This window comes from Tachysurus fulvidraco, chromosome 4 (genome assembly GCF_022655615.1).
Source record: "Tachysurus fulvidraco isolate hzauxx_2018 chromosome 4, HZAU_PFXX_2.0, whole genome shotgun sequence".
In the NCBI taxonomy this organism is placed as follows: Eukaryota; Metazoa; Chordata; class Actinopteri; order Siluriformes; family Bagridae; genus Tachysurus; species Tachysurus fulvidraco.
In genome coordinates this window covers 4303728-4319634 of record NC_062521.1, presented here as the reverse complement: position 1 = coordinate 4319634, position 15907 = coordinate 4303728, and the positions used below count along the sequence as shown (strand labels likewise).

Sequence of the window (15907 nt, the reverse complement as noted above, 5' to 3'; positions counted from 1 at the left end):
AATAACCTTCCATTTATTTGTTTCCGTCTCCATAGTAGTATATCCCTGCATCTCATTCTATTCTATTCCATTCTAACATCTATAACACAACTGTACGTACAATTTATTTATTTATTTTAAAATTTTTTACATGTGCATTATTCGGTATTCTCATCTCGTTGTCTCTGCGTATGAGGGAAAAAAGCAGCAAAGTTATAATAGGAAGATCTTTATGGTAACAAAGTACACAGTAAGGAACAATACTTATAGCAGCAAAAATAAAATAAAGAAATAAATCTAATATTTTTTTTATATATATTTGTAAATATCATGGGAAATGTTTAACTCAAATATGTGGTTTAAAAGTAAATAAAAACATAATAATAATAATAATAATACATGTGTGGATGAGGAGCCATGACCAGAGCTTCCCCTAAAAGAGCTTCTCAATCACAAATCGCTTTACAAACAAGGAATATAGCTTGGGCTGTTCCAATTTATTCCGGGGGTCACACTTGAAGTTTTGCGATTAAAATATCCTTTAAAATGAATCTCCGTGTACATCGATTTGCGCGATTTTAGTTCTAATATAAATGTACGTTTAGATCGAAGTTCGATCTTCAAATACACTCGAATTTCGACGTTCTAAACTTTTCCACAAGAAGCAACAACCCCCTGTAATGGTCTTGGTATCGCTCACACTCCAGCTGATCGGCCTCGGCTCCCGGTGCGGTCCGACGGACTGTACGCGGCTGTTAATAATTTCTCGAGTTTTTTTTTATCGTTATTCTGAAAACATAATATCAGTTCGTTCTCTCGGTGACGTGTGCGTCGTGTGTTGTGTTTTTTTTAACCGAGGATTATATCGTAAAGCGCACTTGGGGAAACGGCTAGCTGAGGAATTTCCCCCACAACAAACAGGCCGCTAGCTCATCCCCGGGTTTTCTTTAGAGGAGGTCGCCGATTTTCACACTTCGCCATGGGGGACACAGGGAGCGAACGGAGCAAGCCACCGAGTAACGTTATACCTCCGCGGTGTCCTTGTGGATTTTGGGGGTAGGTCCGAAAGGTGTTTTAGAAAACGGTGTCTGTTTGGAGATCTAATACAAGAGCACTTAATAACTGAAACTTGGTGAAAACGGGAGAAGGAAATCAGTCCTTTTAGCAAAGCTAGCTAGCTAGCTATGTAGCTAATCGTTAGCTCCAGGGGCTACTGTCAGTTGGTGCCCATTGTTTGAGTAGGCCAGGATGGGGGTGGGGAGGCTTGTCTGTTTTTTCAGCTGTCTCTTTTCACTTTTATGTACACAACGTACACAAAACGTTTCAAACGAACACGTTTACTTGAAGCAGAATATTCACACCGGGCTGAATCGATAGATTAATTAGCTTAAGCTAGCTAGCAAGCAAGTTGACAGGTTATAATATATCCAACCCAACACTGTGAGCTCAGTGGAACAGCTGCTGGCTTTTGAACATAATAGTACGACCACTAGGGAAATGACTTGAGCCTGAAGCATCCGTTAGATAATGATGATGATGATGATGATGATGATGATAATAATGGAAAGGAAAAAAAGTCCTGGTTTATTTGTCCACTTTCGCCATCATTGATCACAAGCTGTCAGTTGCACAGGTGGAGTCCTTTTGCGCAACGCTGTAAAAGCCCATCAGATAGAGATGGGGGAGGGTAAAGCACTGAGCTTCTTTCTCCATTAGACAGAAGAAAAATGTATTAGACTTATATTTCTACCAATAGTTTATTGTCTGATCTGTCTATTATTGATTTGAAGTACTGTGAGTACAGATCTATCATGGTAGGTAATAGTAAATTCTTCATGCAGAGTTCAACAGCAGTCTGGTTAGTTGTCTATTATATAAGAATTAAAATAGTCATCAAGGCATGTCATGTGAACATCCATAGTGGCTCATAATGATCAAAACTCACCAGAACAATGTTTATTGCACTCGGATTTACCGGTTCGAAACTTTCTGTACGTACATCTACTACATCTAGAACGTTGCAGAACGACCAGAAAGACACGTCTTGAGCAACGACAAGACGTGTTACTGTAGTTACTTATGGGTCGACTGTCTTTTTTTTCACTATCTGGAAGTTAAACCAAGCTCGTCATGTCACCAGGATACCACAAAGCACAAACTCTATCCTGAAGACTTTCCCATGGTGGAAAACCTGACACTGACACCGACACCGGAGACAACTTTCTTTAGCATAAAGAAAATCTATCGACGGTTATGCATTTGTTTTTGTTACACAACAGCGAATTGTGTTCATCCATTTATTATTGTAACTATAGAAACAATAACTCGAAAAATTAGAGCGAAGGCATTTTAAAGTTAATATAAACTTGGTATTCGAATTATTGTTGGAGGTGAAGACCAGTTTGTAATGTAATAGGTGAATTAATATATAATTCGTTTAAAATAAATAAATAAATAAATTAATTAATTAATAGGAAAAGATTATTATTATTAATAATAATTTAATAAATAAATAATAAGCATTTTCTCAGTGAAATATTTTAAACCGATTAATGTCAAAAGACTAGATTTGTGTTTATTTTTATTATTAATCTTATTTGCAGAAAATAAATGTAAACATTTGGGGGGGGGGATCCTGGTTAGAACATCAGCAGTCAACTGATTGTGAGATCGTTTTGTTGCCAAATGAATTAGTTTATTTGTAAAATTTTAACCCATAAAATCGTGTTGCATTGTTACTTTGTGAAAACTCGTGATTTCACAGAATTTATAACCAGAACACAGAGTGCTTCAGGGTGTTTGGAAATGGTGCTGTTTTTTTTGTCTGTGAAGTTTGATATTTGATACAAATATCACATTTTTTGTTATTCTTTTCAATATGGCTGCTTTTTTGGGAAAATGTGGCAAGTTTTTGAAAAACTTATAGTGCCACAAAAATTCCAGTTGTCTGCAGAACTGAAGTGAATTACTACATAATGAAGGAGTTAATATAACATTGGACACTAGATAGATAGATAATGTATAACTTCTAATCAGTTATGGTGAGTATAATAGAAGTCGTCGCTGTTGCTTTGCTAGCCCTTGATCTATTTAACGAGATTATTGCTTTGTCAACTCTTTTTCTTAGATTATTTATTATAGTTTAATAAATAGAGAAGACTAACAGAACTTTGTGGATGTTGGTTTATTGGCTTTGGCAATGTTTAAATCGAGTATCTTAATTCATCCTTCATGTTCAGTAACTACCAACTTTTTCAAGGCTCTAACCGAACTGAAATCTTAATCGAACGAGGAACACGACTAGCATTACAACCGTTTTACAACGGCACAAAGGGAGATTTAGCTGCTTGACCTAATCTAGATGTAAATAATTTTAACTCACCGTTTATAGGCAGATTAGTTTGATTTATTATTTTATTGCTCACTTGCAAGACATTTGCAGATACAGTTTCTAAACACATGGTCCAATAATCTGTACCTTTTATATATAGCTTTAGTGACCTCCTTAAAGCATTAACAAATAAGAACAACACTGCTAATGCTGCTAAAAGGTTGCCCAGAATTACATTTCTACTTTGGCAGAGTTTTTATACAGAAATAATGAATAACCCAGTGCTGGATGTCTGCAGTCTACAGACTCGGGTCACTTGAACCCCAGAAACATTTCATTCCGGTTCTCTTCATGACTAATCTTGCAAAGTCATCAAGTGAAACTAGTCTTCGTTTTCGAGCCATCTGCTAGCTGAAACGCTGCAAGAGGTGTTTTTTTGATATTATTTTATTTTCAGATTCGTTCATGAGCTAAACAACGACTGGTGATGATTCAGCAATCGAACCCCAAAGATAACCCAAGCCGCCAAATGCTTTCTTGCTAAAAGACGTCACAGTAGCTATAGCATGAGCTCCTCTTTTAAAAACGCGGGAAGAAAATAGACGCAAATGATTATTTTTTTAAGCGTGAGATCAGAACGCTAAACCTTGTAACAATAGCAGTAATCTGGACTGATGTTACACTTGGGAGAATTTTTGAGTTTCTAATGTTTATTTTTTCCATTCTAATCATGTTTTATTACTTTTTATCAGTTCTCAGGCATCTATAAAGATGCACAGATCTGTGAAGTTCACCTGACTAAAGCGATAAACATATGATTTTTTTCACTCACGCTAAGTAGAGAATGCTGTACGTTACTAAGAGTGTGGTGTTGAAACGATTTTGTTTATTTGCCTTTTACAGAAATGTAGAGAATCCGATCAGACCGTGAAGTTGCTGATGCTTGTGACCCGGTGATGTACGAAAAGCCTGTGCTGTCATACAAGCTAGCTAATTTATTTACATAAGTACGAACCCGGATCACAGTTCCAGCTGTACACAAAAGGCATGTTTGTACACGACATATCAGCTGTACGCGTATCAAGCAGAACGGAGATTGTTTGTATTGCACAAGGGAATTTTCACAGACCTGACTGTTAAGATGCTTTTGGACTTATTTCAGTTTTCCCTGAACTGGTTAGATGGCTAGAGCTCAGCCCGTTCAAGGGAACAAATCTATAGCTTATCCGACTGTATACGTTATTGCACAGATTGCACATCTCAGCGGGCTATTCTTCATCCCCATATGATGGCGCCTCGCACCTCAACTTTTCATTCATTGTTTCATTCATGAGCCGCAGCTCGGTATTGCAGGCGTTTTCGAGATCCAGAAGTTTCCAAATCGCAATCCTATCGTCAATATCAGCTCGGAGTCTAATGAGACCGACTCTCATTCCGCTTGGAAATTGGCTCAGCCTTTTGCAATTATTATGAAAATACAGTGCTTCGTTCCTACCTTATCGAGTTCTGAAGAAAATTGCCAGCGGTCTCCGTTTGGTTTCAGGGCTGCATTCGAGCCCATTTAAGCATCACTTCTAACCACACAGGCTTCTAAAGATTTGTGGGACAGATTTCCAGCAATGCATTTCCATCCTGACCCTAGAGCCAAGTTCGAGCTGAGCGAACGCTACTGGCTGCAGATGCAAAGCATAGAGCTGCCTGTCTACGTTACAGTCCAACATATTCTCGTTATTGTATAAGGATTCGTATCTGTCATGGCAGTAGAGTTAAATAATACGTTGATTTACGGCTGTGGATATTAACATATTGTGTTAAACCTGGTAAACCAGCAGTCTTGTTCATTTCTTACCCATCTCGGTGCTTTGTTTAAAACCAGTGGTCTCAGTGGATCGTCAAGCCAGTTGTCTCGTCGCATGTGCCCGGCATTTTGTAACGTTGTGCTGAATGTATTCGACAACATTCATGAACCCAATTAATGATATAAATAAGTCCTCTGTCGGACAGGAGGAAACAGCCTGGGGTTTGTTTTACAACATTTTGTTCATGACCGCAAATCAGATGTTAGTTATCAAATAACAGCCCTTATAAACTCTGCCACTGTTGCCTTAATGGAGCAGTTTTGTAATTTACAGCACTACCTGCTGCATGTCCAATGAATTGCACTTGTAATGAAAACACTGACGGAGCTTCTCGGTCTTTCCACCTGAACCCACTCAGGCATATAGAGCGAATGGACGAATCTACATGTAGGGGGGAAAAGAATAGGTGGTCTGACTGTTCTGTAGATTTCCAAGCTATGGAAGCTAACAAAAATGTAAATGGCTTTATTTCCATGGCATTACACTGTGCATCTTTAACAGGAAGTTGTGTGTGTGTGTGAGAGAGGGAGTACACACACACACACATGTATATTGCCTTGTTACCCCCGACTTCTCCCTCTCCCTCTCCCTCTCTCTCTCTCTCTCTCTCTCTCTCTCTCTCTCTCTCTCTCTCTCTCTCTCTCTCTCTCTCTCTCTCCCCCTCTTCTGTGCTCTCCCCCTCTATAATTCTCTCTCTCTCTTTCTCTCTCCCCCTCTCTAACTCTCTCTCACACACTCTCTCTCTCTCCCCCCCTCTCCAACTCTCCCCTATCTCTCCACACTCTCTCTCTAACTCTCTCTCTCTCTCCCCCCTCTCTCTCCAACTCTCGCCTATCTCTCTAACTCTCTCGCACACTGTCTCTATCTCTCTCTCACATTTTCTCTAACTTTCTCTCTCTCTTCCTCCCCCCACCCCACCCCACCGGATGTGACGGATGTTTATGATGCACAGAAACGAGCCTCAGATGTAAATGTAACTCATCGCTATGTGCAGAGGCGACACCACTCCTGTTGCACCACATAGAGCGGTGCACTAAGCTGTTATCAGGTGCAAACATTTACCCTGATACACACCTGCAGCACAGCAAAAAGAAATCAAATCACACGGTGCACACAGACTGTGGATGTTCAAGTAACCGATGCAGAGCGCAGACACAAAACAGCACATCGATAACGCACAAAGAGTCGGCTTAGATTAACAATGTTATTTAGTTCTGTTTTAGTTCATGCGTTAGAGGAGAAAACCAGTTTAGAGACAAAATGAGGCGTATTCAGATGTTTTATTAAGTACAAGTAACGTTTTCTATTAAAGTTCAGTGTTATCGAATGCGGTCATTATGCTGCGAATTGTATTTATTTTTTATTATTATTCATTTATTTCGGTTTTTTTAAGGTATAAAGTAATTTAGGCTGAACAATTAATTAAGATTTTTATCTCTTTAATTATTTAATTTTTTGTTGTTGTTGGAAATAAAAGCCTTTAAATTCTGTTAGTCGCTTAGCAGCAGACCGAGAGACACACATTAGATTTTTGTGTTTGTGAAGGTAGATCAGGGCATCAGGGCCGAACCAGAGAGAGAGAGAGAAAGTTGTGTACAACATCGGATTAAAATGGCTCAGTTTATTCAAATAAACAGTAAAGTGTAGTTTTAACTCTCGGTTGAATAAATATCTTAAGACGTAAACAATCATTTGTTCTAGCTCAAGATACAGAGAACAGGGTAAGAGCTAAAGTTTAGATAGTTTATCAGAACGTGGGGAAAAACTGTGACGCCTTTCACTTTGGCGTGGAGGTTGGAGTCGGATTATCGCGAGTATTTTAGAAGTCTCCTGGGACGTTCTCTCACTTAACTCTCTTTAGGGTTTACACAGAAAAGTGTTGATGAGAGAGAGATCAGCAGACTGGGGTTAGAGCTCACAGGAAGGCTGCAGTGAGTCTTAGCACTCTTTGAAGCCACGAGGAGCAGAAAAGTATCTCAAAACGAACAACGTGGCAGGTGTCGAGCGAGACAGCCGTGAGTTCCTAAAGACCGGAATGTTCTACCTTGTGGACTCGAGTAGGATCCTTGTTCATTTGTTCAGCTTTGTGCAATTTGGTATCCAGTGCAACCTTTCGAGAGATCTTCCAAGGTTGTGTTTCAGTGACGGAGACATCCTGTGTGTGTGTATATGTGTGTGTGTGTGTGTGTGTGTGTGTGCGCGTGAGAGCATACCTTGACGGTACTCCTTTTGCTCTTCTCACAGATCGACTGGCAGATTGTTTTGTCCTCGTTGCTTGTCTCCGGGGTGATATTTGCGTTCCCCTCCGCCTCCCGTTCGGTTCTCGCCTTTATCCCTTGATTTCGCCCCGCAGAAGGTAAAGGTTTGTGTCTTGATTGGTGCTCTCGCTTTCCTTCATAAGTTAATTGCAGCTGACATTTAACAGGAGATGTCAAATTAAACTTCTTCCTGCCTGTGCATGCCCCCTGAGACCTTGATTGGCTCAGAGTGATGTGAGGGAGAAAAGTGGAGAGAAGTGCGCAAGAGAGGCAGCGCTGCAACACACACACACACACCAAGCAACTTGTTTACTAATTTCTCACTCCGGCTGTTTGTCAGGATAGAAAAACTTTCTGTTGGCTTTTTGCTTGAACTGCCACATCATTTTTTTTTTTTCCTCTGGTAAAATTTTTCTTAATTGAGCAAAAACAAAAATGATCTTAAGCTGCTATAGCGAGGGATCAGCATAGCGTTCTTCTGACTCGGCTAAGGGTAAAGATCTGAGAAAGCGCCTCATTTGTTAACAGTAAGAAATTCTCCGTACCAGTCATTTCATTCGCATGCGTTATGTAAAGACGTTTTTTTTCTTCTTCTTCTATTTTTTTTTTCATTACTGCGCACGCACGCACACACACACACACGGTTGACACGAAGTAGCTAAATTAATAGAAATCTCATGGCTTCACGTTCCAGAGGAAAAATAGCAGCTGCTTAGCCAGATTTTGTCAACACATCACTTTCACCCTGTATTAAAATAGACTCCAGGTGCTGTGATGTGTCATGTTTAAAGGTTGGCCTGCGTTAATTAAGACGGAACTTGTTAATGTATTTATTCTCCACGTGGCCGCTGAATCCTCCATCCTGATTGGTCAGATGATGATGATTAAACGCAGCTGCTGTAACATTAGTGATGATGGGACCTGCAACCGTGAACAGTCTTTTAAATCTAAATCGATCTTAACGCCGACTAATATCACCTTTTGTTTAAAATCTCTTCGCAGTCCGAGAGCAGACGGAGAATCGATTCTTACCGCAAAGACGTGTGCGTCTGATAGAAAAACAGCCGCCCGAGCGGTTTGCCGTCGCTGCCATATCAGGGTTGAATTGCACTCGTGTGTAAAGACAACCTGAAATCAAAGCTGACCTTTATTCCCCGTGAGCACTCCGTCGAGTGCATGATTCATCCGTACTAATCGCTTCAAACGACAAAACGAATGACTTTTTTCTGTTGTTTTTTTTTCTCCATGTGAATTTCAGCTGAAGTGCAGCAATGTTTTCTCATCTCAAAAACTCTTTGTGATTCTAATAGAAATCTCACTCAGCCAATCAGAAATCAGTGCCCTGGAGCGTCCAGGCAAACACGCCGTACGTAAATATGTTGTCTTTAGTGGTATTATGTGCAGCCTGTATAGATGTTATGTGCTGTTTATAACGTATGAAGAACAGCGTACTCGGCCGCACGATAGAGAGAATTGGCTTCCGTTTAAATTTCCCGCCATGTGTCCGGTTCCTTCAGCTGCCCGAGGGCTCGGTTCACTTGATGGAAATCAAAGATAAATGTCTACTAATGTCACCAAAGGCGTCTTAATCATTTCTCGCAGCATAAGGGATGTGGTAGCCTAGTGGGTGAGGTGTTGGACTACCAATCAGGAGGTCCACCAAGCTGCCAATCCTGGGCCCCTGAGCAAGGCCCCTCACTAACAATTGCTCAGTTGTATAATAAAACGAGAGAGATCGAGATCTACCTAAGAAGTCGCTCTGGATTCCGGCGTCTGCCAAATGCCGTAAATGTAAACATATCAAGACTATTTTGGTGTTTTCAGCCTGGCAGCTTAACCCGAAGCCGAGGTTTCCTGTAGGAGATGGCGTGAGTTGGGTTTCAGCCGATGACGATGTCATTATTTTCCACAACACACGCGAGTGTCAGGGGAACGTTGTGGGACACAGAAGAGGTGATGTACCGTACTGTTACTGGGCAACTAACTAAAAGCACTCAAATAATAATAAAAAAATTCTGAGTCATGTCGCGTTCTCTATGCACTCCAAGATGAACACATTTATATTTACGGCATTTGGCAGGACGCTTTTATCCAGAGCGACTTACATCCAGCACCTGTCTATAGGAAGAGGCCAGTTCGGTCGAGTTTTCCCAATCAGACCAGAGAGAGACGTCTTACTTTTTAGTTGTCCTACCCACTTAATATGCATTATTTGTCCCCAGAAAGCTGTTATCTCTCTACGCGCCGTCATCCGCCTTCTTGATTGGGAAGTGATTATGATTGCGGTTGATTATGATGAGAGCCGATCGTCTGTGTTATGTTTTTCGCTGTTTGTGCCTCGCTCTCGGAGGGACTTAAAGAGCATCGGAGAAAGACAGACGTGGAAAGGAAGCAAGTCTGTGAGACAGAGCGCACTGACACAGCAGCGTACCAAGTTTATTTTCATCCGCCACAAACTAAATGTCGGATTGAAGAATAGAAATAGCAAGACGTTGTTATTTACCTGTCTGTGTTGTGTGTGTGTGTGTGTGTGTGTGTGCGTGTGTTTTTTTTTTGTCATCTTTTGTAGGTCGAGCAAAACCATGAACCTCTGCTCCAAATGTTTTGCAGGTAAGATAACGTGTGAATTGCAGATCTAATTTTATCCAAATCCAAGCACGAACATTAGCTAAGCATTTCTTCTTTAACGTAACAGTCTGCACTCTCCAGCTGCTCTGTTATAAGCTCGGACTGTTTTAAATCTTTAAACAGAATCGACAACTACTCCGATTTGCAGGCTGCAGGGAGACTAGTGTTCTCCAAGCGCATTTTTGTAAGCCCTTCCTGTTGTTTTTCAAGCCTGTAATTAGGCGTTTATAAAAATAACAGCTTGGAAACATCGTGTGTCTCATCCAGCATATATTTTCTCAATTCTAGACTCTATTTATCAACTTTTAGAATCTATCCGAAAATCCACAGCACCACTTCGGTTCAGTTCCCGCAGTCGAGTCGCTAGACTTTCACCTCGCACCACACCTTGTGTGTTCTGGGGCTCGTGGGGAAAACACACCAGGGAACAATTCCCACCGACTGAACGCTGTGTATGGGGAAAGCATCGTTCAGGCTATTAAACAGCAATGGATATTCGTAGGAAGTTAAAATGCCATTAAGCACAAACCGAGCCAGAACGCTTTAAAAGTCTGGTACCCTAGTTGAACGTTTGCCAGGAAGAGGAATGCGCACCTCTTTAAATGGCTTTCTTCTGTGTCAATGATGATGTGTGTGTGTGTGTGTGTGTGTGAGAGAGAGAGAGGCTTTATCCCTCTTTGCCACTCTAAGCCTTATTTAGACTTCATTTTCCATGCCTCACTTGATCTTACCCCGCTCACATATTCTCACTCTCTTGATCAGACATCCAGAAGAAGCAACCAGACTGCGCTTCAGAGCCCGCCCCCAGCTCCAGCAATAGCCAATCAGCCGTCTTCTGTAACGAGACAAGCAGCAGCAGTAGCCAAACCCTGTCCTCCGGCTCCGAGGGGCCATCCACAGATGCCACGCCTCTCTCCAAACAGGAAGGTGAGCTATGGGAATATTATGATGCTCAATATTATGATGTAGTGTTTCCTAGCCTTTTTTTTTTTTTTTTTTTTTACAATTTATTTCAGGAAAAGGTGACACGTGGTAAATCACACAAGACCACCGTTGTTTATTTCCCAATAAACTGCTCGGTGTCTCTGTGCCTCGGCGTGCTGGGGTTAGGGCTTGTTATAGCATATCCATAAAACCACTAACACGTTCTGAAGCTTTAATTAAACAAAGGAGAGCAGAGCAAATGAGGAAATGCGACGGTTAAGAGCTCTTTCATGCAGGGAGCTGGGGTTCATGCATTTCTGTATTACATCATTAAACAGACGTATAGCCTAGGTGCGAGCTATTTATTGACCATAACAAATTGGTCGTTTAAAAGGAATAACAGCTACTAAATTATTAACAAGGCGCACACGGGTCATTTTATGTGTCCAGAGCACCCAGATCTAAATTTACTTAATGTGCTCCAGTTACAGTAATTTGTAGCACTGTGTTCCTGAACATATAAAGTCACCAGATGCTCTCTCTCTCTCTCTCTCTTTCTCTCTCTCTCTTTCTCTCTGTTATGGCCCAGCACTCTTCCCCACTCATTTCTGGACATATTTTCTACTTTTATGAGGATATGGACCTAATGGTTTTCACCCCCCACCCCCATGTTTTTTCTCCCGTCTCCTGCAGAAGTCTCGAGTACAGACACAGCCCGAGGCACGCTATCTACTCCCACGAAACGGCCCTGTGATACAGGTACACCCCTTGTCCTTGTCTTTCCAAGGGTGTTTGCGTGTGTGCATTTAATGGACTAGAATGTCTAAAGGATTTTCAGGACGGAGTCGACACTGCTATCGATCAAGCGGTTTCAATCCGCCGCCACTACTCAGCAGGAGAATCCGACAAACTAGGAATATCTGCACTTTGATGATTATTCTGCCTTCAGAAGCTGAGCGATATTGTCTGGATATTTCATCATATTCTTGTAGTATATGTCAACGTGCATACTTGTAGAAATATGTCCGTTTTATGGGAGAATGAAAAGATTAGAAACGTGCAGAATAGGATTGAAGGTTTGCTCACACGGAACATAATGCGACAGAATAAAAGTGCAAAAAAGAGAACTATATTTAAAATCGAGTAATTAATTGTACAGTTTTGAAACTGTATAATCCCCGTAGAATGTACCGCTGCTCATGAAATGAATGAAAGGTGTAATGAAAGAAATGCTCATGTAGGAAGATGAACTTGGAAAAGGGGTATTTAAAAAGTCTCACGACAATTCAACAGTCATCCTTGTTAATAATTGTACTATTATTTATTTATTTATTTATTGCTTTGTCAGCCTCAGGTTCGGAGAGCGAGGCCTCCCCGGAGAAGCGGGTGCGTGTCGGCGAGTCTTCTGAAGAATCCCAGCGAGGGCCTAAGCAGAAGAACCGCAGGCGTTGCCATCGCTGCCAAACTAAACTCGAGCTCGTACAGCAGGAGCTGGGATCATGCCGCTGTGGTCAGTGTTTGCTATGTGGTGTTGGCATGTTGTCCTCCCTAGCCACCTAGCCTGGCTATTTGTTAAATGGACGCCCTGGTAGCCCCGCCCCCTTTCGCTGTACTGTTCGATGTTACTAACATGTGGCAGCTCATGTTATTTGTTTGTTTGTTTATTTATTTATTTATTTATTTATTAGGCAACTAATCTGCACGTTTAACATCAGCTTTCATTACACAATGTTATTACCAGTTTGATTTGAAGCCTATCAAACAGCTTTCCCAGTGTTAGTGAGCAGCAGCAGGCATCACTTTAATGGCAGATCCTACTGTTAATGCTCTTACACTGATCCTTCACCAGTTCAGGTCAGAGTGGAGATTATCTCTCTATGCTCTTTTTGCCAAATTACTCCTATCGTTAGTCAGCACCCATCAGCCGCCCCTATTATTTCCATCATAGCGAGCGTGTATGTCTGCGCGTGTGTCCACGCGTGCGTGCGACTGTGTGGGCTACGTGTGTGCATACCGATGTCGTTCCAGCTGCAATGCCGCACAGCCCATAATTGCGAAGCTGTAATTGAAGCATGCTGAGCTTTTAATCATCACTCACTCTGGTTAAGAACAGCGTACATATTAAGTGTGATAAGCTCCTTAACAAGCCTGTGTATGTAATGAGTCTCAGCTCTAAATGGATTGTTTCACACTTTCACACACTCTTGTAAATATACTTGTGTGTGTGTGTGTTTTTTTAAGGATACGTATTCTGCATGCTGCACCGGCTGCCTGAGCAGCACGACTGCCTGTTTGACCACTTGGGTCGCGGGAGAGAGGAAGCCGTGCTTAAGATGGTGAAGTTGGACCGTAAGGTGGGCCGATCCTGCCAGCGCATCGGAGAGGAGTGTTCCTGAACACTCATACACACACACTCACACACACGCGCACACACACACCCCTGCATACACACACACACACACACATATATATATATATATACTGTATTCTCCTCTTCCAGTCTTATGTCCCCCTGATTCAGCTGAGGCCAATGGTGCTCAGATCCTCAGTGCTGAACAATGTAATAACACACGCACACACACCACTCACTTAGCACTGCTTTCTCTCTCTCTCTCTGTCTCTCTCTCTCTCTCTCTCTCTCTCTCTCCCACATACACACACATACGCAAACTCCTGGTCATGACACTCCTCACAACGGTCTTAATCTCCTTCCTATGGATGATGTTGGAAGAACAACATCTCGAGAAAAAAAGAAAAAAAAAAAGAACTGCGAATCAGCTACTGGCGTATTGGCATGCTGCCATCGTCTCTGATTTTTTTATTTTATTTTTTCCCCCCATGCCAGTTACGATTCTGCAGTTCATCCTAATTAAATCTAAATTACCACCCATTTGTTATTGTTCTCTCAGTTCAGGTTGTCATGTATAGATCACTAGGTCATGGGACATTCCCAGATTCCCAACATGAAAACCTCCATCAGGCCACAAAGCTGAGGAAAGCGTGATCTGTGATCAGGACCAAACATTTGACCTCACGAGAGGAATCGGGTTTCACCCGCTAACCTCCCGACACCCTGACCACCGTTCATCCTCCACCTCCTTCGGTCTGTTTTGCCTCCAGACGCTGTTCTTTATATCCCACCCGATTTCACAACTTCCTCCCAATTCGTTTTTGAATGGGAAATGGAGTTCGACGTGGATGACGCACCCTCACGTCCTTCTTCGGTTTTGGAGATGCCGTCTGCTGTCACTTTAGGGGCAGCACTATGCCTCTGTTTCTCACACTCTTTCCCTCGTGTGCAGACACACAACACACACACACACACACACACACAGTCATACATACATGAGTTGTTTTGTTCAAAATTATGTTCAAACACACACACACACCACATGTGGTCTGTGTGTGCCCAGCACATGGACAGAAGCTAAATCGGTACCCTTGGGACCGGGTTCATTCGGGATGGTGCGCCCCAGGGCTTTATGGGAACTGTAGTTCAGGTCTACAACGCACCTGTGTATACTTACAGCTCCAGTCAGACCCCCATATGATGTATTTAGTGATGCTCTGCCTCCAGAAAGCTACAGCTCTCAACACGATTCTTTCCTCCTCTAACGTCTTTACTCCCCTTCCTCCTGCTCCGGCCCTCCTTCACTTCCGCACATCCTCCACTTTTCTTCTCACTTCCAGTTTTGCACTTTCTCGTCCTTTTTTTCCCTTCAACACACAGCTATATTGTTCATCAAGTTTTAAGGAGGGACTGGCTTTTGAAGGTCGGAGGCAGAGTGCTGAATATACCAATCTTTTTTTTTTTATTTTTAATTTTTTTTCTTTCTCAAAAAGCTGTTTTATTTTTTTCTGTAGAACGGACAGAGCCGAATACAATAAGTGAATATCCTGTATCTTAAAGAAATCCTTATTTAACCATCTTTGTGTTTCTGATTAACTCGCACTAGCATAGAGCTGCGTTTTTTCCCCCCTCTTTAGGTTAACATTGTTAAAGAGATAAAAAGCAGTATGGATAAGATAATTCTGTAGCCTTTCTTTGGGTTTATTTGTTTTTTTGTTTGTTTGTTTGTTCCTTTTTTCTCCTTTCCTTTTTGCTGAAAAAGAATAAACTGGATTAGTGACGTGTGTTGTGGTTTTCTGGTGCTTTTAAATCTTAAAGTAAAAAATATGTGAGTGTGTGTGTGTGTGTGTGTGAGGGAGAGTGTGTGTGTGTGTGAGGGAGAGTGTGTGTGTGTGTGTGAGGGAGAGTGTGTGTGTGTGTGTGAGGGAGAGTGTGTGTGTGTGTGAGGGAGAGTGTGTGTGTGTGTGAGGGAGAGTGTGTGTGTGGTGTGTGAGGGAAGGAAGAGTGGGTGGGTGTGGGTGTAGGGAGAGAGTGGGGTGGTGTGAGGTGGAGAGTGTGTGTGTGTGTGAGGGAGAGTGTGTGTCTGCTGTGAGGGAGAGAGAGTGTGTGTGTTGAGGGGAGAGAGTGTGGGTGGGTGTGGGGAGAGTGTGTGTGTGTGTGAGGGAGAGTGTGTGTGTGTGTGAGGGAGAGTGTGTGTGTGTGTGTGTGAGGGAGAGTGTGTGTGTGTGTGTGAGGGAGTGTGAGAGTGTGTGTGTGTGAGGGAGAGTGTGTGTGTGTGTGAGGGAGAGTGTGAGAGAGTGTGTGAGGGAGAGTGTGAGAGAGTGTGTGAGTGAGAGTGTGTGTGTGTGTGAGGGAGAGTGTGGGTGTGTGTGTGTGAGGGAGAGTGTGGGTGTGTGTGTGTGAGGGAGGGTGTGTGTGTGTGAGGGAGAGTGTGGGTGTGTGTGTGTGTGTGTGTGTGTGTGAGGGAGAGTGTGTGTGTGTGAGGGAGAGTGTGTGTGTGTGTGAGTGAGAGTGTGTGTGTGTGTGAGGGAGAGTGTGTGTGTGTGTGAGGGAGAGTGTGTGTGTGGTGTGTGTGTGT

The 15907-nt window shown here is 42.3% G+C and overlaps 1 protein-coding gene across 1 annotated transcript; it reads left to right on the top strand.

The window, feature by feature from the left end:
- The first annotated feature begins 661 nt into the window (after nucleotides 1-661).
- Nucleotides 662-15109, top strand: zfand3 (zinc finger, AN1-type domain 3). The gene is made up of 6 exons (XM_027165819.2): nucleotides 662-1035; nucleotides 9997-10037; nucleotides 10818-10982; nucleotides 11673-11738; nucleotides 12328-12489; nucleotides 13221-15109. The coding sequence occupies exons 1-6, from the start codon at nucleotides 959-961 to the stop codon at nucleotides 13373-13375; spliced, it is 666 nt and encodes a 221-aa protein (XP_027021620.1). The 5' UTR covers nucleotides 662-958; the 3' UTR covers nucleotides 13376-15109.
- Nucleotides 15110-15907: the final 798 nt, after the last annotated feature.

Bases quoted from the DNA above. Each gene is read 5' to 3' on its own strand.
- zfand3 (XM_027165819.2), top strand. From the start codon at position 959: ATGGGGGACACAGGGAGCGAACGGAGCAAGCCACCGAGTAACGTTATA. The intron at 10,038-10,817 runs GTAAGATAACGT...TCTCTTGATCAG, and splicing joins CTGCTCCAAATGTTTTGCAG to ACATCCAGAAGAAGCAACCA. The intron at 11,739-12,327 runs GTACACCCCTTG...TTGCTTTGTCAG, and splicing joins GAAACGGCCCTGTGATACAG to CCTCAGGTTCGGAGAGCGAG.